At 36.2% G+C, this 24,452-nt stretch overlaps 1 protein-coding gene across 1 annotated transcript in view; it reads right to left on the bottom strand.

Annotated features, from left to right (window-relative positions):
• Nucleotides 1-260: 260 nt before the first annotated feature.
• The window catches only part of LOC137403819 (SWI/SNF-related matrix-associated actin-dependent regulator of chromatin subfamily A containing DEAD/H box 1-like), a 30,670-nt gene continuing 6,478 nt past the window's right edge, over nt 261-24,452 (bottom strand). Inside the window, exons 5-17 of the mRNA XM_068089880.1 lie at nt 24,243-24,395; nt 22,882-23,074; nt 20,498-20,704; nt 19,980-20,115; nt 18,253-18,388; nt 17,420-17,557; nt 14,477-14,575; nt 13,914-14,141; nt 11,120-11,308; nt 10,227-10,345; nt 6,740-6,922; nt 4,274-4,377; nt 261-792 (exon numbers count right to left, since the gene is read on the bottom strand). Coding sequence (XP_067945981.1) covers nt 713-792; nt 4,274-4,377; nt 6,740-6,922; nt 10,227-10,345; nt 11,120-11,308; nt 13,914-14,141; nt 14,477-14,575; nt 17,420-17,557; nt 18,253-18,388; nt 19,980-20,115; nt 20,498-20,704; nt 22,882-23,074; nt 24,243-24,395 — 1,965 coding nt within the window. The 3' untranslated portion in view covers nt 261-712. The remainder of the gene's footprint in view (nt 793-4,273; nt 4,378-6,739; nt 6,923-10,226; nt 10,346-11,119; nt 11,309-13,913; nt 14,142-14,476; nt 14,576-17,419; nt 17,558-18,252; nt 18,389-19,979; nt 20,116-20,497; nt 20,705-22,881; nt 23,075-24,242; nt 24,396-24,452) is intronic.

Here is a 24,452-nt window from a genome sequence, read left to right as displayed (position 1 = left end):
TGATTTTAGACAGAACTCCATGAGACATCTACCTCTTTCCATACTAACAATACCCTGTTTATGATTTCCAGATTATTTTATGAAAAGATAAAAAAATTGAAAATCCATAAATAAACTCGCTATAAAGCCTAAACACAACGAAACCACGATAGCATTCTGTAGTAGGAAATTCTAGAGTGCAGAGTTTTCAAATCTTGTACGACACTAAAATTACGAGATAAACGCATCACCCATATTCGAAAGTTATGAAGATCTATTCATCCATTTGAAAAGAAAGTATATATTTCAAATGTTTGACAATATAAAAAATATATAGCTTTATAAGAAATGCAGTAATCATACAACAACAGACATTACAGATGACAATGCAAGATGCCTAATAAATTCTTTATGAGATTCTGTTCGGATGCTTTATCCAATCCCTTAGCATATTTCTAAGTATCTAAAGCATGCCTATTAATTGAACAGTAGCCATTCGAGAGAAATTACACTTTTCCAACTTATTTTGGAGTTACCTACCTAATGCTATAAAACAGCAAAAAAGTTAGGGTTTCCTTTGATTCAAAGGTGGTTTCTTATATAAAATATATTTATTAACTAGCTTATAAACAAACTTCAACACTTCAACCTGAATATAAATGACTATAAACGCATACTGCACGGTAACATGGTCCACAAGGAGAGACAACTCTCAAGAGATGACTAGCTCGCGCTACTGATTGTGAGTCCAGAGAGAGAGGGACTCATTCAACAAGGTGACTGCATCAGGAACGTCCTCCTCTGCCTTACCGTCTACAAAAATTAGCCTCCAAATTTGATGGATTAAGTATGTGAGGAGGAGGGGGGCAATGATATACACACCGGAGGCAGGTGAGAGTGATCATAGCTTGGGCAAATGTTATGAAGCACAAAAAAAACCAACAGGCGGAATTAACAACGACAAGCTGAGAGAGGCATGCTATAGGGAAACCTAATGGTAGGACGCTTGATAGTGTAAAACAGTGATCTCAAAGTAAATTAACCAATTCACCATTGAAGCTAGACCATCATATGAAATTGAGCTCTTTTTCAATTGACTCTCCAGCAAATGATTTCAATTGATCGATTGAAATCATTTTGAAATTTCAATTTCCAATTGATTACAAGCAAATACTCAAAGAAGTTCCCACATGAACTATTAGAAATACAATACAACAAATATATAGAGCGAAGGTGAATGTAATGATTGTGAGTTAAGCACTGCTAATAATTTCCTTCTGAATATAAATTATAGAAACTCATAAAAATAGCAAATGGCCATCAACCTGACATAAAAATTATTTGTTTTTGCCAGCGAATAAGATAAGCTAAGATGCAATTAATGACTGACAGAAATCCACCGATATCTTAGAACCTTCCAATGTTCATTTCAGTGTTGCCATTAACTCATCAGTGTCAACAAAAACAAACACAAGGTGAACGGTTGGTCTCTGTCCGATCACACGGATCTCAACTCAGCCTCGGTCCAAATCACACGACTTTCAACTCAATCTCTGTCCGATCACACGGATCTCAACTCAGCCTCTGTCCAAATCACACGACTTTCAACTCAATCTCTGTCCGATCACACGGATCTCAACTCAGCCTCTGTCCAAATCACACGACTTTCAACTCAATCTCTGTCCAATCACACGAATCACAACTGCAGTCTGTGTCCAATCACATGAATTTCAACTCAATCTCTGTCCAATCTCACAAATCTCAACGAATAGATTTTTCAAGGGGCCCGTGCAGGAGTCATTTTTCAAGGAGTGAGTTTTCAACTCTAATGTAAGCAGGTAGGCTCTGTTCTCATGCATCGGGTTATATCACAGTTGCCCAACAAGACAAGCGCTATAATATGATAACTGAAACAGAACTATTGCAGACCTGAGGAGATTCATAGCAACATCCCTGACTCAACACTGATCCCATTACAGGCATCATTAGCGATGTGAGCTCAAAAGGATGTGAGAGAGTACCAGAGGTAAAGAGCATAGCTGACAACCTAGCTAAACCTAGTCCCACACAGTTCTAGGTACCAGCTGGTGACTCCCATCACCAAATATAGCTAACTCCGCAATAACAAATTTTAAGACTTCCTGTTCAGGATTCTTTATATTCCAGTCACTTATTCAATGACTATCAAATATAATCCAGTCGTTATTCTCAACAGGCCGTTATTATGAAGAAAAATGACCCGTCAGTTATAAAGGCAGTGAACAAGCCTATAGCTCATGGGTACAGAAACTAATATAACAAACTAGGAAGCTTTCTTAGATGAAACTTGTGAATGAGAAAGTAACTCACTTCCTTCCCTGAAAAATAAACTTCCATAAATTTTTTGAAGATATGATCAGAAAGTATCGGTAATTTTCTATCACTTGCAACTGTTTTTGATGTGTGAGGTGATCTGACTGCCAGGATGTTTTAAGAGTAAAATCGATAAAACTTAATGGCTATTAAATAATAGCTCAGAAGGAAAATACTTGCGAAATGACGTCACAAGTTGTTATCGTTGCGGTAGTTGATATCGGCTGTAGCATTCAAGTTATAGTGTTATGTCCCTATTCTGTCGTCTCTTTGCAATTATAGACGTCATAATCGGCTGTAGCATTCAAGTTATAGTGTTATGTCCCTATTCTGTCGTCTCTTTGCAATTATAGACGTCATAATCGGCTGTAGCATTCAAGTTATAGTGTTATGTCTCTATTCTGTCGTCTCTTTGCAATTATAGACGTCATAATCGGCTGTAGCATTCAAGTTATAGTGTTATGTCCCTATTCTGTCGTCTCTTTGCAATTATAGACGTCATAATCGGCTGTAGCATTCAAGTTATAGTGTTATGTCCCTATTCTGTCGTCTCTTTGCAATTATAGACGTCATAATCATCTGTAGCATTCAATTTATAGTGCTATGTCCCTATTCTGTCGTCTCTTTGCAATTATAGACGTCATAATCGGCTGTAGCATTCAAGTTATAGTGTTATGTCCCTATTCTGTCGTCTCTTTGCAAGTATAGATGTCATAATCGGCTGTAGCATTCAAGTTATAGTGTTATGTCCCTATTCTGTCGTCTCTTTGCAAGTATAGATGTCATAATCGGCTGTAGCATTCAAGTTATAGTGTTATGTCCCTATTCTGTCGTCTCTTTGCAATTATAGACGTCATAATCGGCTGTAGCATTCAAGTTATAGTGTTATGCCCCTATTCTGTCGTCTCTTTGCAATTATAGACGTCATAATCGGCTGTAGCATTCAAGTTATAGTGTTATGTCCCTATTCTGTCGTCTCTTTGCAATTATAGACGTCATAATCGGCTGTAGCATTCAAGTTATAGTGTTATGTCCCTATTCTGTCGTCTCTTTGCAATTATAGACGTCATAATCTGATCGATCTGAGAGCTTTAATCATGACTAAGTTTAATCAATTTTAACCATAAAACATCCTGACAATCAGATCACCTCAAACATAACAATAATAGCAAATAATAGAAAAATATCGATAGTTTCTGATAAAATTTACTAATGTTGTGCAAATTTATCTTTAAAAGTGACATGCCAGATCCAAAGAAAACAAGTTCTTCAAAAGCCTGAGCAACCACAATGATGACCAATAAGGAATCAACAAGAGTCCATAGTGTGCTGGCTTTAAAAATAAACTTAACTTACACAATATTCCGTAGATTTTATCAAAAGTATATGTATTTTTCTATCATTTGTGGTTGTTTTTATGTTAAAGGTGATTTGACTTCCAGGATGTTTCAAGATTACAATCACCACAACTTTATCACGATTAAAATGCTCAGATTCGAGAAATCGCGATTATATCGTCTATAGTTGCAAAGAGACTGACAGAATAAAGATGTGTAATGCTACAACTTCACATTACAATAACCGATATCAATGCTGAGAGAGACAGGCAGCCAAGCAACTAGTGATGTCATTTCGTCACGTATTTTTCTTCTGAGTGATTTAAATCGTGATCAAGTTTTGTTGATTTTCATCTTGAAATATTCTGGCAGACATATCACCTCAAACATCCAAAACAATTGCAAATAATAGACAAATAACATTAAAATCCTTCCATGACCTTCATGACCTTCCATTAAAATCTACTAAAATTTTGAGTAAGTTCATGCCACGACTGTTGAGTGAAAGTCATACAGAGCAAATAACCTGGAACATAGTCTAGCACTCTAACTGATGCACATCAGGACACAATTGCTTCACACGAGACGTATTGCTATAATCATACCTTGCACGTGTATTTCCTTTTCTAGCTCCAACTTTCTTGTAGCCTGAGCGAGCATGGCCACCTCTATCGTTCCCTTAGATATGAGCCTAGTAACCTTGACCTCCCTTAAACAACGGGCATCGTTATTATTATTAGGTAATAACAACTGAATTTAACAACAGTATTTAAAAATTTAGTTTGGATAGCTTTGAACAATGGAATAATGCTACTACTGAACAAATCAGAGATTAGAAATCTCTGACTATTTCAACCCTCAGACAAATACGAGTCTCTGAACATTGAATAACTCAGGTGTTCAGGTTAGTATGTTGGCTAGTTAAACCTACCCTAGGACACTTATATTTCGCTAGTATTTAGTTCCGTGAGTAGCACACAGAGTAAAATTTCGCTGCAACTTAATTTCGCGACTCTGATGAGTGCGAAAATATAGTGATGTGAAAATAAATGCAGTGAAAAAAAACCGATTACATTCCTCAGGTCCAGTTCGCTAATAAGAAAAAAATTCAATTTGGGACTAGTTCGTATTTGTAAACCACAGGTTGAAATGTGTGGGTGAGATCGACAATTCAATTTGATCACTTGCTGCCATTTGTTTTGTAGACTATCAATGACGTCTAGGTCCCTCCCGCCGTGACTTTCACACTCGAAACCCAAGAAGGAGAAAATAGATAAGTAACAACCAACTTCACAACCAAAACTGTATAACCCTTACGCTGCCATAAACGCATTTATGCGTTTTCTAGGGGCCACTGCCATAAACGCATTTTTCGACTTTCTCAGCAATTGCGTGATAACCTGATTTTATTATTCGTTGACCACATAACCCACGGTCTTTAAGACTTTTATGAAATTGACTGTGTTGTCCGAAGATTTCTCTATAAAATCAGCCTAAAACAACGAAGCAATTTTAAACTTTTGTTTGAGAATTTCTAATCTAAAAACGAACATTTTTCTGTGAGTTCATTAACTACCCCGCGCGAGTCATAAAACAGGTAATTAGTTGTTGATAACATAATAGCCAGTTTAGATTTTCGTGATTATACAGATAATTTAAGAAGAACTTGAAAAAATACTGTATACATATCATGAAGCAATATCAGCAATTTCGGTAAAATGGCTGGCAATAGGCCGGTAGCGATTTTGTACATGGTTGGCAGTGAAAGAGATAATGTGGTTGGACCTGATGAGGGTTGATATTGTCTTTGGTTGGTAATAAAATTCATCACTACGATAATTATTCTTCAATTTTATGACTTCACCTACCAGACTTTCATCCTCATCAGTTAGCAATTCGGTGGCTAAACTGATATAATCTTAATTTGCTTTGCTATGCTGCACAGTCGGTGTATTAGCTATAATAAGTTTACCAGAAATTTCCCATTGAGCCCAACCACAGACGAAAATTGCCTGCATTTCTAATATGACGATTTTATTGTGGATATCAATGAACAAAGCTATTTAACTTCGCGTTTTCGCTCGTTGGTTATGATAGTTTAGTTTCGCTCATTAAATTTTCACGAGAGGATGACATCGCGAAAGTCAGATGCCGCGAATACATAAGTGTCCTAGGACAGTAACATGAAAATTTATATGGGCAACTTTACTGGTAAATAAGATGCATCATAAATATTCCTCTATCTAGTTTGCAGACCCGCAATCGAGTGCAGGCAGATGCTAAACTAGCTGTCAAAGGTATACGAATGTAGAATCACTTCTCAATAAATTCTTATCAAGTAATAATATATATCACAATGTGCATGCCGTTAATATGCACTTTTGCATAGGCGCTCCTGCCCTAGTACCTCCCTCCAATATATTTGGGACTGAATCATTTGCGGTGTTAGTTAAAATATCATAATTATATTGTCTGTCTGACTTACTAGAAGCCATAAAAATATAGTTATATTAATTATATTATAATTAAGATGTATTCAGTTAATAAATTATTCATATCAACTGTGATATCTTTAAACATTGAGAGAAGTAGTACAAGACCAGGGAGTGACAAGTAGGACACTGGTAGATGACAGGTATATGACAAGTAGAGAACAGGTATATGACAAGTAGAGAACAGGTAGACGACAAGTAGAGAACAGGTAGATGACAGGTAAAGAACAGGTAGTGACAAAGAACAGGTAGTTGACCATTTGAGAACAGGTAGATGACAAGTAGAGAACAGATAGATGGCAAGTATACCATGTAGGGGCCAAGTAGCGTTGCTAAGGGTCAGGTAGATGATAGCTATTTTAATGACTAAGTTGTAAATATTCAACACCGGCTGAAGTTCATCTGTTTATGAAGTTAAGATCTTGACACCCACAATTCTCTTCGAGCTCTGTTAGATATGATGGATGAGGGCAAAGAAAACCAAAACAAACACTTAAATATACAGGTACCGTGAATGTTATGCGTGGGGACACTTGCACATATAGAAATATTTTCCCACGCTGCAAAAATAAAACAAACCTTTCTTGTCCTAGCCTGTGACTCCTATCTTCTGCCTGTCTATCATTGTGAGGATTCCAGTCTATATCATGTATGATCACATGATTTGCTGACGTAAGGTTGATGCCTAGGCCGCCGGCCCGAGTTGAAAGAATAAATACGAAGAGCTTATCATCATTGTTGAAGTCTTCTATCATAGACAGCCTGTAATAGACGGGACTAACTTATGAGCAAAGAGATGGTTACAGGAGTTCATCAGTGACAACTTAATTAATCAAAACTGCAGGCAAGTTAGAGCATAATTCTGAATTTTGAGGTGAACACTTCACAAAACATTAACATCTTGTTAGTAAAAAGGCTACCAGAGGCCTAGGAGTCTCAAATAGCGGCCTTTGTGTTGCTAAGAGTGGCAGGGAATGGTGTTGAGCTCGAAGAAGTGGTTGGTGCTAACATAGATATGGATTTTAGTCAAAGGGAGACACAGTTGTTAAAGATGCTTTCAAATAGTCGTTGAGAATTTGAAGCACCTGTATGAGAGGTTATTTACTCGCAGACTATTTTTGTTATATGAAAACTCATTTCTAGAAACGTAACACTTAAAGTTTCATTCAACCAATTTACAAACTGACTCCAGAATCGAACCATTTGAATTGGTGAGAACTGCAAGACGAAACCGGCAGTAAAAAGTTAGAGGTAAAATAATTTGACCTGGATAATTATGCTGATTAAAATACCCTGTTGAAAAGTTTGGTGTGATTCAAGTTCTTTCAGAAGTATACTTCCAACTTAATTCATTCCTTTGACGGTTGTTGACACTGTGGGCGCCACTGATGCTATTTTACAGAACTCATATTAAGTAAAGTTAGCATATTTTATGCTAATCAAACACTTGAACACGTTTTCACAGTTTCGCTTTAGTAACTTTTAGAAACATGCCCTGATTCATCTCTTGCATGAGCACTCACAAGAACTTAATCTTTTGCTAAACACTTCAAGAAGTGTGTCAACATATAGGATTAGCAGCGATATAGAGCTATTCATTGACACACTTAGTGAATACAGACAAAAGGACTTGGTTGCCCAAGAGGATACAGCAGTCAGTGGACAAAATGTTGCTAAGCAACCATGGCAACAGTGTCAAGGAAACAATAAGTTTGACAGTACATTAACCAGTGACTTGGCTGACTAATAAGAGTGTGGAGTGTATAGCTAATCAATGAAGCTCTCTGGCTTATGAAAGGTTATGCAGCTCACTCAGTATGGGCTGTAGTGATGTAATAGTGAAGCTTGCTAGATGAAATTTTATGAAACCGACGGAGGATATCGAATTGAAAAACATGTACCAAAGCAGAATTAGGTAAAAAAAAAGGGTCTAACATAAGGCATCCATCGATTTATTATTACTGCTACATAAACATAACATTAAGTTGAAGCTGGCCTTTTAAGACTTCGATCTTTAATTTTCTGATAGAACAGGAAAGACAATACAGTAAACCAGGGCCGTATTGTTCTATGAGGCAGCCTCTGCTGTGCAGAGGCAAAATTTCAGCACCCATAACGGCCAAACTGTGATTTTCTTGTTGTTTAGTGTCGACAATGTTCAGACAAAAAGTGTGAACGTATCGTGCAAAGCCCGTTTTCAGAATATTACTAGTGGTTGCAAACCTAGCGAATCCATTTCAACAACATTGTTTACTGCTGAGAATGGAACGGAAAACAGACGCTTCGGTTTTGTCCATTCTGGATTCACATCTTTAATGATAACGTGCCAGACGCTGTTGAACTGACGAAGAGTTTTGATTTTGACGATGACTATAAATTCTGGACTTTCAAAACACTTACTTCTACTTAAGATCAATCAATATTTTGATAGTTATGGGAAGCCAATTACTTACAGGATCATGTAGAATAATTCTTGGTTGGCTTTACTAGCCTTATTGCAGTTTTACGAAATATTTTGACGATAGTCACTTGACTGATTACAATTGGCAAATAATATTTGAAATGTTTTCTTTATTATTCTATTTGTTATATCGACGCTGCGTGAAGCAGACGTGTTTAGAACTATCTTGAAACTTTCAAGAAAAAAAAAGAAATTTGCCGCGAGCTTTGTTCTTACTGCTCATATATCGAGTATGCTTGTTAGTTCTTCCACATTATCTTTACGTGAAAACATCTACTTCATTGCAGGGAATTCAACTCAGGATTTTCTGAGGCTGCATACATGTAACAGCCGATTTAAACTTTCCATAATTTTGTGTTTTTATTTTTTTAATATCTGCTTGACAAGCTCTAGTCACGTATTATGTCTATAATTTGTTTGCTTAGTGAGCTATATTATAACCTATATTTGCATGGAAATATTTTTTGTATAGTTTTTATTTTATGCCCACTCGTTGAACCTGTTTATCCACGAGTAAGGGTAGTACCATTAGCATCAAACCTGATCACCCAGGGCGTGAAAAGAATCTCTAACTTTGTAAAATTCAAAATCAACCATCTTCAAATTTAAATAATCTTCAGGAAAGAACTCTGACATCACGTTGAACTTTGAGTCACTCAGTGACTGGTGCTCTTGTTATAGATGTAGAGAGCTCAAATTAGTTTCATTGTTCTACCATTATTTTTTTTCAGCAGAATCGCAAACCATCTAATATTCAATTTTAAATAATCTTTAGTCTTTTATTTATAGATTTGCTGTTTAAGTTTATTATCAAATCTTAATCAATAATCATAATATTTTGCTTTCTTACCCCTGGTACAAGTTTACATACCACATGACATGAATTCAATAATTCGTACAGAAGGTGATGCACAGCAATCTTGATGATTTTTGAGAAATTTTCCTAGTGTTATGCTTGCTTGTATAAGTTGCAATAATACAATTAAAACTGCTCTCATATAGGGTTTCTTGTGTATGTTATGTAAAAAATTTTCCATATTCGGGAGGGCGTTGAACCCCTCTCGAACCCACCCCGCTGGCCACTCGGGCCTACAGCCCTCACAAGTTGCCTATGGCAGCTACTGAAGATATTGGCAGAGGCATCCTAAAAATGAACAATACAGCCCTGCAGTAAACCCTTGCTTTTTAACCACATGCCATTGATGTATCAATGGCATGTGGTTAAAAATGTACATGAAACATGTCTTGTTATTTTTACAACATGAAAAACTATAACGTATCAATGACAAGCCAATCATTGAGCACTAAATAGACTGAGAGAGTGTCAGTCAGCAGCTGAGCTAAGTTATCAAGTTTTTTCAAGATCGGAATTTTTGCTCCGGCACCTAAAGGAAAAACATTCGACTTTTGGGTTTAACTTCAGTTGGTTCGATATCTGAAATGTTAAAAATCGAGGCGGGACTGTACTTTGCTGTAAAAAGCAATGGAAACAGTAAAACATTAATATTAAAACTGATCTAAATTGTAACCCGATGTAAACAGTTAATCCTTAATTAATAAAATGACAAAGACATGCAGGACAACATGGCCATAGATTAAACATGCCTTTCTGAGACTGGTGTGCTGCCATCGAGTCTATGATAAGCATGTCCTCTCGACTTGAGGTAGTGCTCAAGAATGTCCAATATCAGCTTGTACTGTGTAAATATGAGGACCTTTTCTCCCTGTCAATCAGAGGCAAGGGGCTTTATTACTACCACCCACAACAATACTAAAGCTAGGTAGCTTTAAGGCTAAAGTGATATATATATCAGGCATATATGAAGCGTATCAAGTGTTGCTAATATTTCCTCATGCTAAACATAGTGTGGGAGATAAAATAGAACGGATCATTACAACGGTGCAGGAAGTGCGTCATCGCTGCCCATGGCTGATGATGAATCAGACATAACTAATGGTACAGCCTTGAACTGGAGGCATGAAACCTCAGGTACATTTGACAGACTCCGAGATAATAAAAATAAAATTACACAATATTATTACAATCCCAACAATGTTCAGTACATTCCTTCAAGTGATGATGGATGAACACATCAAAAGCATCAAAATTCATATAATTGCAGAAGTTTAAAAATTTATCGTTAAATTATTTCAGCTTAAATTAATTTCATGATTGACACAAAATGCTACATACACCCACCAGTATCATAGTACGAGGTTAAGATAACTCTATTGATGCCAATAGTTGATCTTACTGTTAATACAACTATGTAAGATAGAACCTTCTATGGAATCAAAATCTTTTGGTCAATGGTGGTGCTCCTAATCGCATGTTTGCGTATAACTATATCCAATTTTTAACCCCAGAGCAGTGTTCCGACTGAAAACATCTAGCTCTACTCATCAACAAACGCTGCATAATAACTAAGATTTATCTCCCCTAACAGATTATGTTTTCTTGAATAAATCAAAACCTTGAAGTACTACAAAATATTTACTTTCTCCTTGATCTGCGGGAGGACCGTATCAAGATGTTGGAACTTTCCGGAAGAAAGTATGTCCTCATCAGTGAGAGAGTATTTCTCTATGCTTTTCATCGACTTGCAAAGCCTGTGTAGCTCAAAGTCATTCATGACTTGCATGTCTTCATACACATATTCTTCAGAACACCCCGACTTGTCAGGTTCCTGACAACACAAAACGGGTGAGTTTGTCATCATCATCAACATATACGAATAAAGTCAAAAAAGTATATTAATTATCACTAGCATTCATTACTGACATCACATAAGAGCTGAATTTGTTGCCGGTGGCACACGTGACTTATAACGTATAACAAGGAATGTTATCCATGACGGCCACTACTGAAAAAGCATCTTGTGTATACAGCCAGCCATGACTGATAGCGTCTCTGTTGGCACTCGCCTGCTGGCACTCACCCGCTGGCACTCACCTCTGACACCATACATCAGATAAGACTAAAATGCACCCGACTGTTTACCATGATTAGTTAACCTAAGAACATTAATAAGCTTCTAGATACGAGCAAATAATATGGTGAGCTTATCTAATGTAACAAAACAACGCATTGCTTTAGAAAGCAGCAAAAAAAATAACAAACAACAAAGAAGTGACTGATAATGCGAAGATATCTGACATATTTGTTTCAGCGACAGACAACTCCTCGCCTTCAATTACAATTATACTCCCAAGCTTGGAGATATTACAGCCAAATATATTCAGTCATTTGCTATCGAAGGATACTAAGGTATGAACTATTTAGCACGGGAACAGTCACACAACTGTTAAAGTATGTAAGTAATTCAGGTATCAGCCAGTCGCTGGTGAGTAAAGATGAGCCAGCATTTCATCATGTGACTTATTAGCAGTATTTCAAAGATAATTATTGCTTTGTATCCAGCGCACACATATTCTGTTTTTGTAATTAGGATTAAAATTAGACAGTGATCGGGTGCTTCATTTGGATTTGATGATGACTTAAAAATAAATGAAGAGTTGTCAACTGTTTACAATACGCCATCCGTGAACCTCACCTGTCATTTATTAATCTTATCATAAATGCGTAACCTTGCCCTTCCAAACCTTTTGATGCAAACCACACAACTGAAGTTGGTCACAAAAAGAGCTCATTACTTTACTCCCATTCTTGCCAGGTATTACCAGCTATCTTCTTTATTAAAGGCAGCGTGGTACAAGATCTTTACCAGTTTTGCACGATAATAACATTTTCATGTTCGATATTTTCAAATTTACCTTTTCCGATTGACTTTTTACGCAATGGTACATTCAAATGCTGCCAACAGGACGCTTTTACGGCAGCTTATAGAACACTTAATTTCTAGCAGAAAATATAAAAAACATAGTTTTCATAATTTTTGATGACGCTAAAGCAAGTGCTGCTTTAACAGTATGAAAAAAATGTGACAGTGTAATAAACAAGTGAGTAGTAATAAGCCATGCTTAGTTTTGACCTATTTCAATATATCATATTGCTCTTAGTGACCTATTTCAATATATCATATTGCTCTTAGTAACAAACAGCGACACAACGCATACAAAAAGAAATTAAGTTTGATGGAGTGGCCACATGGGAACCAATGTATAGATTCCGACACAGAAAGCTTTGGTTGGGACAAGTTGTCAAAGTAACAGAAGAGTAAAAGCTTTGGACCCGCTCATCTTGGTTCAGCAGAACCAAGACCAAAGGTCATGTTTGATTGAACAACTTAGTATTAGCAAATCCAATATTTACATTATTGTTTCCAAATGATTGATACAATCATGATTCATAACATAACAAGTAGAATCGCCCAGCCACACAACAGGAAGTAACTGAAATAAAGTTATTTCTGAGTTCAGTTATGACTGGTATGGCCGGTATTTACAAACTTTCTTAGCTTTGGTAAAAATATCCGAATTTTGGAAAGCTTTGGATTGATTGTCTTAACAGTGACCCTTGATTATCTTGATAGTTGTATTCATGGACATTAAAAATATCAAACATTCAATGAAAATTAGATAAAAGAAAAACGCTGGGAATTATGTGGTGGCCATAGCATAGCGTCCTAGTTAATCGAGTATTACGTAAAAACTCCTTACAACATAAAGCATCAGGTCAGTGTAAGTTTTCAAATTCAATTTGAAATACGAAAGTCCCATAGTCGGCCTTAAAATTGTCATTTTCTCACTTGTCACATTTGAAAGAGAAAATAATTAATAGGAGTACTAATTATATTTTTTACTTTTTTAACCATAAGCTATATTTTCTCTTTTTCCTCCACGGCAAAGTCTATGATACAGAAAAAATAAAATTATTTTATTTAAATTGGATTGAAGGCGTGCCTAGCGTCCCCTTAGCGTAAAATTACTGTAATTATGGACCCTAAACCAAGTGTAAGTGCTAGGAAAAAAGAGTAAAAAGTAGTCCATACAAATCAATACTACCGCCGATAAATTGAAACTTTAAGTTTTTTCATTTTGAGGGGCCAAAGAGGTGAGTTTAGAAAGATCTTGGGATGAATTAAGCTAGTAACATGCATTTTAAGTTTCGCATAACATAAAATTCCTATAACAAACTTTCTTAGAACGGATTAGTTATGTTGTAAGGGCTTCTACTGTATCGTCGTTTGTCCAGCAACCATTTTTACTAAACATATAGACATTCCTGCTGTCAACCTCCATTAAGAAGATATCGATCTAAAACGGAAGGGAAGATGAACTGAAACACGGAGAGCTTACAAAACTAAACAATTTGAGCAACACTCAAGTTACCGTGAGAATGAGTTTCGCCATGCGCCTCAATTTCCCATCGGTGTAGTGGTTCCTGAGCAGCAGGTGATGATTTGCTGTGAACCGCAACTGTGTGATGGCATCCATCTTGCCGAGTTCAACTTTATCAGACGAGAATCGACTGGCGAGACTGGAGTAGAGCTTCTGCTGGGCTGGACACATCGTCACTTCAGCTACAACATGGTGCTTAGTCGGGAGGTCCTTCAACACCTGCAAGAGATAGCGTAAAAATACAGTACGAAAATTAGCAATACAAAAGATAACAAAATTGAAAATACAAAATTATGTAATTGCAAATATAAAAATAAACAAAAAATGAATTACAAAAAATGAGAAAAAATAAAAATAGAAACTATACGAAAGATTGAAATACAAAAATAAGAAATAAAATACAAAAGAATAAAAATATAAAAGATGAAACAAATAAATAATAACCTTTTATATCGAAGAAGACAAATGACATCCTTTAAACCAAGTATATAAAACAACAAAAGGTAAACAGACGAGAAAAAAGAGAGATAGCAGGACCCAATCGTGTAACTTACATCAACCTTGAGTCTGCGCAACACAAAAGGTTTCATGATGTTCTTAGCATGGAGTATTCGACTGGCTTCAAATGTTTTACCATTGATGTCAGTTTTCCTCTACAATATTATAATACAGCATGTAAAGTACAGATATCATGTCAGACTGGAGTCTCTAAGTTACAGCATATAGTTCATGTTCACCTTTACTGAATAGGCTGCCAGAGCAAAGGCATCGTAGTACAGCAACTGTTCCAAAAGAAGCTACAAAAGCTGCCTAAGTCTGAGCATGCGCGATGATGTAGAATTTTCAAACTGAAGCGGCCTTTTAATATGCATGACTAACAGAAATTATTGCATTATGTTTAATGAGGCAAAAGGCAGAGTAAAAAACATTGCAATATTACAATGTTTATTTATTGATATTTTTTTAGACAGATCTTCTGGTCACACGGTTGTTCCGGTGCTCACGGTCTAGTGAAGGATTGTTCGCCTACGTTGAGTAGCGAAGAGACTATTTGTAGAAACCAGTTTGAGTTTATATTTCAACAAATTCATAAATTCTATAGTCTAATCTACCAACATGAAAGTAAAATAGCACACCAACAACCAGGTTTACAAATGTATATCACAGAAGAAATTTATGAAAATGACTCCAACACAAATATTGTTTTAACTTTTAAAAGGCATTTCAGAATGCATTAAAATGCCATTATAATTTATTTAGGAATTGCTTATGCCAACCGAATTGTCATTGCAGCCATTATGACAGTTTGATGAGAAAATGCAACATAATCAAACTACCTCTGGTGAATGAAAACATTCTGATTATTTATAGCTGCTACAAATGCAAAGATTTTAAGTTGATAACGTTTGTGACCATTCACTCTACATACACATACAGCGCGCCCAACCGTATATACACATACAGCGCGCCCAACCGTATATACATATACAGTGCGCCCAACCGTATATACATATACAGTGCGCCCAACCGTATATACATATACAGTGCGCCCAACCGTATATACATATACAGTGCGCCCAACCGTATATACAGTGCGCCCAACCGTATATACATATACAGTGCGCCTAACCGTATATACATATACAGTGCGCCCGACCGTATATACATATACAGTGCGCCCGACCGTATATACATATACAGTGCGCCCGACCGTATATACATATACAGTGCGCCCGACCGTATATACATATACAGTGCGCCTAACCGTATATACATATACAGTGCACCCGACCGTATATACATATACAGCGCGCCTAACCGTATATACATATACAGCGCGCCCGAACGTATATACATATACAGCGCACCCAACCGTATATACATATACAGCGCGCCTAACCGTATATACATATACAGCGCGCCCAATTGTATATACATATACAGCGCGCCCAACCGTATATACAGCGCGCCCGCCCGTATATACATATACAGCGCGCCCGACCGTATATACATATACAGCGCGCCCGACCGTATATACATATACAGCGCCCGACCGTATATACATATACAGCGCGCCCAACCGTATATACATATACAGCGCGCCCAACCGTATATACATATACAGCGCGCCCAACCGTATATACATATACCGCGCGCCCAACCGTATATACATATACAGCGCGCCCAACCGTATATACATATACAGCGCGCCCAACCGTATATACATATACAGCGCGCCCAACCGTATATACATATACAGCACGCCCAACCGTATATACATATACAGCGCGCCTAACCGTATATACATATACAGCGCGCCTAGCCGTATATACATATACAGCGCGCCCAACCGTATATACATATACAGCGCGCCCAACCGTATATACATATACAGTGCGCCAAACCGTACGATGCTAAAATCCCTCCCATAACGCCTGAAAGAGATACGATGCTGGCTCTCTCTCAGTTCAGCATTATTCATTATTAGTTATAATGAAAACTGGAAAGTGGTGATAAAATTTTAGACGATGACAAAATTCAGGTTTAGTAAAATACCTACTAAAACTTAGCTTCAAGTGTGTTTAGTAATCTGAATTCGTTTAAATTAAATTCAAAGTTTATGTTATGCGTCTGTCTCGAAGGTAAGAACTCCCTACACTAAATATTGCACATAGTACATTGTAATGATACATTTTAATGCAGATAATAACCACTAAATATATTAAAGTTACTGTAGGTAACTAAAGTTATAAAGAATAAACATGCTATATTATATACGCATATAAAACTTCGACGTTTTTCACCAAAGGGTGTTTGCGTTAGGTAATTACTATGGGCTTCTATAACCCTCTATAGGACATTTTCCTCTTACCATGTCAACACCGGAATGAATTAATATCGTATTGCGGGGGTCCACCGTACAAGATTCAAACTGTTTTTAGCCAATGTGAAAATAATTTTAGATGAAACATGGTAATTCAGGCTTCATTTTTTATTCATTAAAATTAATAGCTGGTAAAATTATTATTTACAACGAGAATCCTATTTTAAATAAAATAAAATGGCAGTTTCAAACTTTATATGAACATCATTTATGTTCTTGGATTGTATCCAAAACACTCGCATTTTTAAATTAATAACAAAAAATTCATGGAAAATGACTTCCTTTTATTGATCAAATACTGTCCCCATGACTTATACACGGTACAACCCATTATGAAATTCGATGTGTTACGGAATAATTATCACCTAATTTTTAAATAATTTCAATGCGCCATATATAAACCATGTGCAAAGTTGGAACTAACTTGAACCGTTAGCACAAGGTGCATCTAGACTCGCTGCCCAAGCCAGGGCTTCAGACAGAGAAAGTAAAGTCCGTTGATGTATTAAAAAACAACGGTGACTAATACATGATACGTAGCAAACCGAAACGTGAGAGGGTGAATCATCCCACTTCCTCTCGCACTAATCAGTCCATCAGACAATGATCTTACCGAAATGGAGGTGAACATCTTTTTGAGCTGTGCCTCCTTGTTGATAAACATGTTGGGCATGACAAAGCAGAGGAGAGACATGAGTTCAACGAGGTCATTCTGGAAGGGAGTACCTGTGAGGAGCAGCCTTCTGACAGCCTAGGCAAGATACAAACCACATATTCGTTATTGGAAAGGTTGCAAATACATAAAATAATTCAACTAATTCATGGAAATTCACAAATATTATAAATCTTTTATAATAAAAAATCTATTTCAAAAACTTGCAAAGCTGTATTGAAAGAAAACTTCACAATATAATATCCATTCAATATATGCATGTACAAGAGTCGAATATTGCGACGCAGCATGACTAAATTTGTAACAAGTTGCTAACAGCCAGCTGTTGATGCCGAGTTGCTGAGAGTGAAATGGCAAAGTTGGTCTGAAGGTCAAACACTAATGAGAAAGGTCAGAGGAGATGTCACAGAATCTGTGATTTTAAGGGTGAGATAATAACCGTCAAATGGGAACATCGAATGATATATGCCAGAGTTGGGGTTAAAAACATTGCTATATAAATAACTCGACTATCATGTGTCAGACATCAAATAAAGGAATATATCCAATATCTAATATTAAATGTAGAATCGCAGAGGTTGATATCACAGATAAAATAATTTTAGAATGAGATATGAGCTGGCCAATGGGAATAACACATGACAAGTGCAAGAACTGATGTTAAGAGCATTGCTCCAGAAATTAACTATCATGTCTGACACCAAATAGAGGAATATATCCATTATTTAATCAAAAATGTGAAATTGTAAAGAAGTTGCAAAGAAAGGGCTAACCTGTATTTTCATGAGGTTTTGGTACCGCTGTGAAGTCATATTCTTCAGGAGATGTGCCTCATCTAATATTGTGTACTGAAATTTTATCTTTTTGTAGATTTGCTTGTCATCTATGGTAGATGTCAACACATTGTACCTTCAAGAGGAAAGAAATCAACTTTAAACGATACATTGAGAAGGATTAGATGACAAACAATTTCTCTTAAATAAACAGAAAAAGCGAGCTAATGTAAATATTTCATGTCAGATGAAGAGATGCTCTTTCGGCTCCGGCGAAATGGAAAACCTTATGAAAGTTATATAATAAACAGAATATTGTTCAAGTTAGCAACAGATAACTTGCAGTATAAAACAATTTTAACATTCATGCTACAGCCTGCTAACCTATATATACAAATCTCAAAGTTTGGGTGTGTGTGATTGGGTTTGTCCAGCTATTATAATAATATAGCTATTATAATAATATAGTTATTATAATAATATAGCTATTATAATAATATAGCTATTATAATAATAGCTATTAAAATCTTAGAAAGAAAAATCTGTACCGCACAAGATTTTATCTGAGAACGTCCCGTTCCAGGATGATATGCTACACCATTGAGCTAAGCAATATTGATAGATTCATTGAGCGATATATGTTGCTATGCGGGTGAAAATACGCATACTGCTCCGAGTACGACGCAACGTCATTTTATGCTTGCTCTCACAGCTCTTAATAGTAACTTTAGCAATAGGTTACTAGCTTACTCAATTTAGTAATTGGCAATGTGCCAAGCTAATGGCAAACAACTAAATTATGTATCACTGTTTATAAGCTGATTTAAATACTAGCGCAATTCCGCGCATTCCGCTAATGTATTTATAAACACTAAAAGAATCTGCTTATATAATGCAAAGATGATATTAAAATGGTACCCTAACATCAAGATTAAACAACATGTTTCACCATTTTTAGAACTTCAACAAAACAGTTCCAATACAAATGTGCTTCTTACCTATGATGACCGAAACCAAGAAAGGCGTTTTTTCACAGTTGTATATCACGCACAAGTTTTAGTGTTATATAAAATTACTTGAAGTATTGGTTGCTGTTTTTGGGCTCTAAAACAAATTAAACAAAATACAACATACTCTTTTATGAATATTTGCGCCAACACATGACGGCTTCAACGTATGAAATACAGCGTACGATGACAACTTCATACGTCAACGTTTGACTACGTATATTTATAACGAACAGCAACAAAACTTAATGATGAAACAATAAATCCTACTTTATCATTTTGTTTGTCTGTCTGTTAGTCTGCATGAATGAGATTAGTTTACACACTTTTTGGCTGATTTTATCCAAACTTCACACGCCTATGCTCCGTTCTTCCTGCCGGGTTGCCAAAAATATTTGGTTTCAAACTCTGCCTGGTTCCAAAGAAGCAGCCTCTTAAAAACCCCATCTGATTAAACAGCCGCCTGATTAGAAACTCAAGATTGCCCCTTTGCATGCATTAAGGACAGTTGCCCTCAATGATCATGTTCATGGGCTGTTGTCGTCAGAACTGAATGTAGCAAATTTTGTTGAAAATCTACACGAGTGCTACGGACAATCTGTTTGAACATGAAAGACATTCAGGGCAATCCCAGGATTAATGTTTGTGATAAAATTAAGAAAGAATAACTCCCACATTGGTATGTACAACGGCAGATGTTAACAATAGAAATATACATACGTTGACAGAATAACATGATAAGATCCCTGCTCCATGAATATCTGACTCCGAAGATACCTTCTGTCCTCCATGCTACCATGATAGGTGATAAACTTGAGGGCTGGACACCACCGTCTCAGCTCTACGGCCCAGTTCTCTATAAGAATTATGGGCTAAGATAACAATAATTCGTTAACCACGCAAACAAGAGACAAACAAAGAACAGAACTGATGAGCAGAGGCTTGCAGAAGTTGAACGATACGTTGATAGAAATTTTCACCAGTCAGTTAATTAGGATTGGTCAAAGGTATTTATAGTAGCGCCATGTCTGCTATTTTCTAAAGGAATGAAAGTTTTGAAAAATGGTTGCATTTGCTTTCAAGTACATTTTATCAGATTGATATGTACAAATGCCACAGAAAAATGACTAACTTTGAGGTGAAAAGCTGAGTTATCCTCTCATCAACACTCAAATCAAACCGGAACCAATCGTCAAATAATGCGGTTTGTTCCAGTTTCGGAGTAACAAACAACATACCTAGTGTGGAAGATGGCACGATGATCAAATGGGGTCCCACATTGCCTTGTTCCAAAAGATAAGCTAAAAATGCTATAGATTGAGAGGTCTTGCCAAGGCCCATCTCATCTGCTAAAATACCGTCTACCTTTTGCTGGTACATGAGTAGCAACCAGTTAATACCAATTAGCTGATATGGCTTTAGCTTTAGTTTAGGGTTGATGAGACCTGCAAACAAAACAGCATCCTTAAAAGAATTCTTTTTTTTAAATGTCTTTTCCTCTATGTCCTTCCGAGTGATCAATATATTATATGCATAAAATACATAGAATTTTGATAAAAGTAAAAGACGAATTGGACTAAAAAAATATAATTCTAAAATTATGCAGTTTGGTTGGTCAACTAAGCCTTTCAATTTACCATTATAAACTTCTGCTGTTTTTACTTTATAGAAAAGATCTCATCCGAACAAATGACCTTTAGCTTGCAGCTGAGGTTCCAGTGATTTGAACGATAGAGGTAAAAACTTCCAGCTTAGGCTGCATACAAACAGCAAACTGGTTGATCGTATGCTGTGCCCCTGCCTCAAAGCTCTCTACGTTTGATATGTTACCAACTTTAAATAAAATCTCATGAAGCTGAACAATTTCATCTCAGATATTGTCTCATAATGCAAAAGTAAGTCGGCAGTTTGGAATGTGCTAATGAACAGAAGAGTTATCTTTCCGCATTTCAGGGGAGCACAATCTCTCAGAAATTATCTGATATTTTGTTCAAAAAGTTGAAACCAAAGTAAATTACAATTTCAGATAAACCATCACCAGACAGTTTTGACTATGGCAACAAAAACTTTTATTATTAAAAAAAAATATTAAAAAATTAAAGATAACAAATGTGCTCCCAAGATAATGCTCTAGAGGAGAAGCGCCAAGGACAAACTGCCCTCGACGCTTGTTGAATCTCAGGCAAGGTCATTTTGTCACCGGAAATCTTGGCATATCAACAAGTCATACATACTATGAATATACAATATTACAGTAATGATTATTTCAAGCTCGGACTGAAAAACCCAGTTACTAAGCTTCTGTATAAAAAACATACTAGTTGAATGTCCGGTGGTGCCCAGGGTAATAAAAAGATCTTTGCACAGCAAATCTATTTATATTTACTGTATAACAACAGTAACAATTCTAATTCTCCAACTTCATACTATAAAAAAAGTGTTTTGTGCAGTTCAAATAAAGTAGGAGAAAAAATAAAACTGTAAAAGTTTTTAAACTTTTTCAAACAACTGTAACTTTTAAACTTCATACCATGGAAAAAGGGTTTGTGAAATTGATATAAATTAAGAAAAAAATGAAACAATTGTAACGGTGTTTAAATGTAAATGTAAAATAATAAGCAAGTAATGGCTAAATAAAGTCAGTTTTGCTACGATCCCTATGACAAATTATTTGGTAATGATACAAATAATACAAACTGAGAAAACAAAATAAAAAGCATGAATTTTTCGAATTAATAATAACAATTAGTGCATAGAAGTGTGTGTACAAAAACAATTACTATACAGTAACTTTAGTATATTTAGTGGTTACGATCTGCAATTAAATGTAACATTACAATGTACTATGTGCAATAGGTACCGTAGAGAGTCCATACCTTTGAGACAGACGTATAACATAAACTTTGAATTTAATTTACTAAACCTATACTTGAAGCTAAATTTTAATATGTATTTTTAACGATTTTACTAAATTCCAACTTTGCAATCATCTAAAATTTTATCAGTTTTCGGTTTTGCTTTCACTATAACTTATAGCGAATAACGCTGAACTGAGAGATAGCGAGCATCGTATCTTTTCCGAGCGTTGTGAGAGGAATTTCAGCGAATAGCATATCGACATTTTTGTCATTCCGAGGTAATCAGTACACCGGCAGCTAAATTCTTGTTAATATCGTATGGAGGAAACAAGTCGACAAGATTTTCGTTCTCAAATGGCAAAATAAAAAAACACCATGTTACATATGGTAAGGCAGAAGAGATCTTATAACAGAGGCATCGTAACCCGATTGCCCACCGTATTAATTAATAATTTAGCATATGCAGTCGCAAAAAGGATATATGTACAGTATATGGTAAGGGCAATGGACGTGTTCAGAATGGCTTAGCTTCGTGGTTATGTGCGAGTGTTTGTAAACTTGAGGTTGCGAGTTCAAATCCAGTATGAAACGCATTTATCGTTCCTAAAACTTTATCGCTATGACTGGACAGACGAATGACAAACTTGGAGATATATAATAGGTTACTACTTTTGATTCAAATACTGTTCTTCTGACACATCATACATGCCTCAATGGTCAACACTGGCACACAGTTCTTTCTTTTGATATTGTTCAATGCTTACTTGGCTGCTCTTTGATGTGGCACGACCCGAGGTCACTTGTGGTTGTGAGCAAGTTAACATGATGTGTGAGCCGCTCTGAGATCTTCTCACACCTCTCCATCAAGTCGAGGACGACTTGTCGGATTTCGATAAGCTCTCTACAATTCTCGATTGTCTCTGGTCCTAGCACGCGGTGTCCATCGAACTTTATTCTCTGTGATAACGTAAGAGAACATACAAAAGAGAAAAGTTATACAAAACGCTGAAAAGGCATTGAGAGAATGCTATGGCTGGTCCATCTAAGAATTTAAACAGGTTTAGCGCGTAAGAACTTAAAACGATTTTGTTGAATCTACTCGAAAAGCGTAGAGATCTTAGATGGCAAAAAAGTTGAATTCAAAAATACAACGGGCATTTTTAGTCTGAGATAAAACTGAGCTGTCGGATAGGAACAGCAATTCAATTTTATAAGAACTGATACATTTTGCCAGTGCGAACCAACTCAACTAAAAAACTGAAATAGCTTTAGTATGATCGAGTCAAGTTACTATGACAAGTAATGGTAAATTCCATCTCACACACTGAAGGTCAAAAGAAATCAAGGCAGCTAGAATGGGATTAAAATGAAGCAATAATCCTAGTGGTCTGCCACTAGGATAAAGTGTAAAGCAATTGGATAAGAAATAATCCCAAATCAAATACAACGCAAAAGGAAAGGCATTGCTAAGTGCAGCAGATTTTCATTTACCAAAATTAAGTGTGAAGATTTTTTGTTGTATTCTCTCATTGTTTTCATATTTTATGATTTTAAACAGAAAAGTCCAAACAGCAGTCACCAACCATCGCTGCGAGTTAACAGCCAACAAAGACCAAAAATAACTTTGCCAGTTTAAATTCCTGAGGAGTAAATTCATAAACTTCACTTTGAACTGTCTACCAATCAGCTTCATTTATTATGAAACCCAGATATTGTTTGAAACTGTGAAAGAAAAATATACTAGTTGACGTGTGAAAGAATCCGTGAATAGTGTGATCTTCCCACTCTCAACCCGAGATCATCATTTCATATTCCTGCTTTTCTTTTGCTATCGTGACCAGCAGATAGAATGAAGCTATCTTACAGCTCATCAACAAGGAGTAAGACCTTGGAACAGAATTCAAATATAAAAAATAGAAAGTCTTGCACTTTTGAAGCTTTGTGAACATATTTGAGAAATGCCAGCAATTTCTCTCCAATTGTGGTGCTGCTGTATTTCACAAATAAAATCGTTAAAGCTAAGATTTTAATTTGGAGCATTTATGTTTACAATTCGTGCATAATATTTCCACCACATAACGTAACGACCGTTACTATAATTATGTATTCATATAATTGTACATACAAGATCATCCCAGTTATAGAATGGACGGAGGCTGATAATTAACTCTGCTTTCTTTTCCTTACACCGGGGCATACGCATCACCTCCTCAAACTCTGCTATGTTAAAAAACTCTAGGATCTTCTCTCTTTTTGACTTTGATTGCACCAACTCTTCCTGTGACAAAAAGCGTGACCAGTTTGCTAAATTTGCAGTCACAAAGACAAACTAGTC

Source organism: Watersipora subatra, chromosome 9 (assembly GCF_963576615.1).
Source record: "Watersipora subatra chromosome 9, tzWatSuba1.1, whole genome shotgun sequence".
Taxonomy (NCBI): Eukaryota; Metazoa; Bryozoa; class Gymnolaemata; order Cheilostomatida; family Watersiporidae; genus Watersipora; species Watersipora subatra.
The sequence above is the reverse complement of the archived record's forward strand: the minus strand, read 5'-3'. Positions and strand labels throughout refer to the sequence as shown.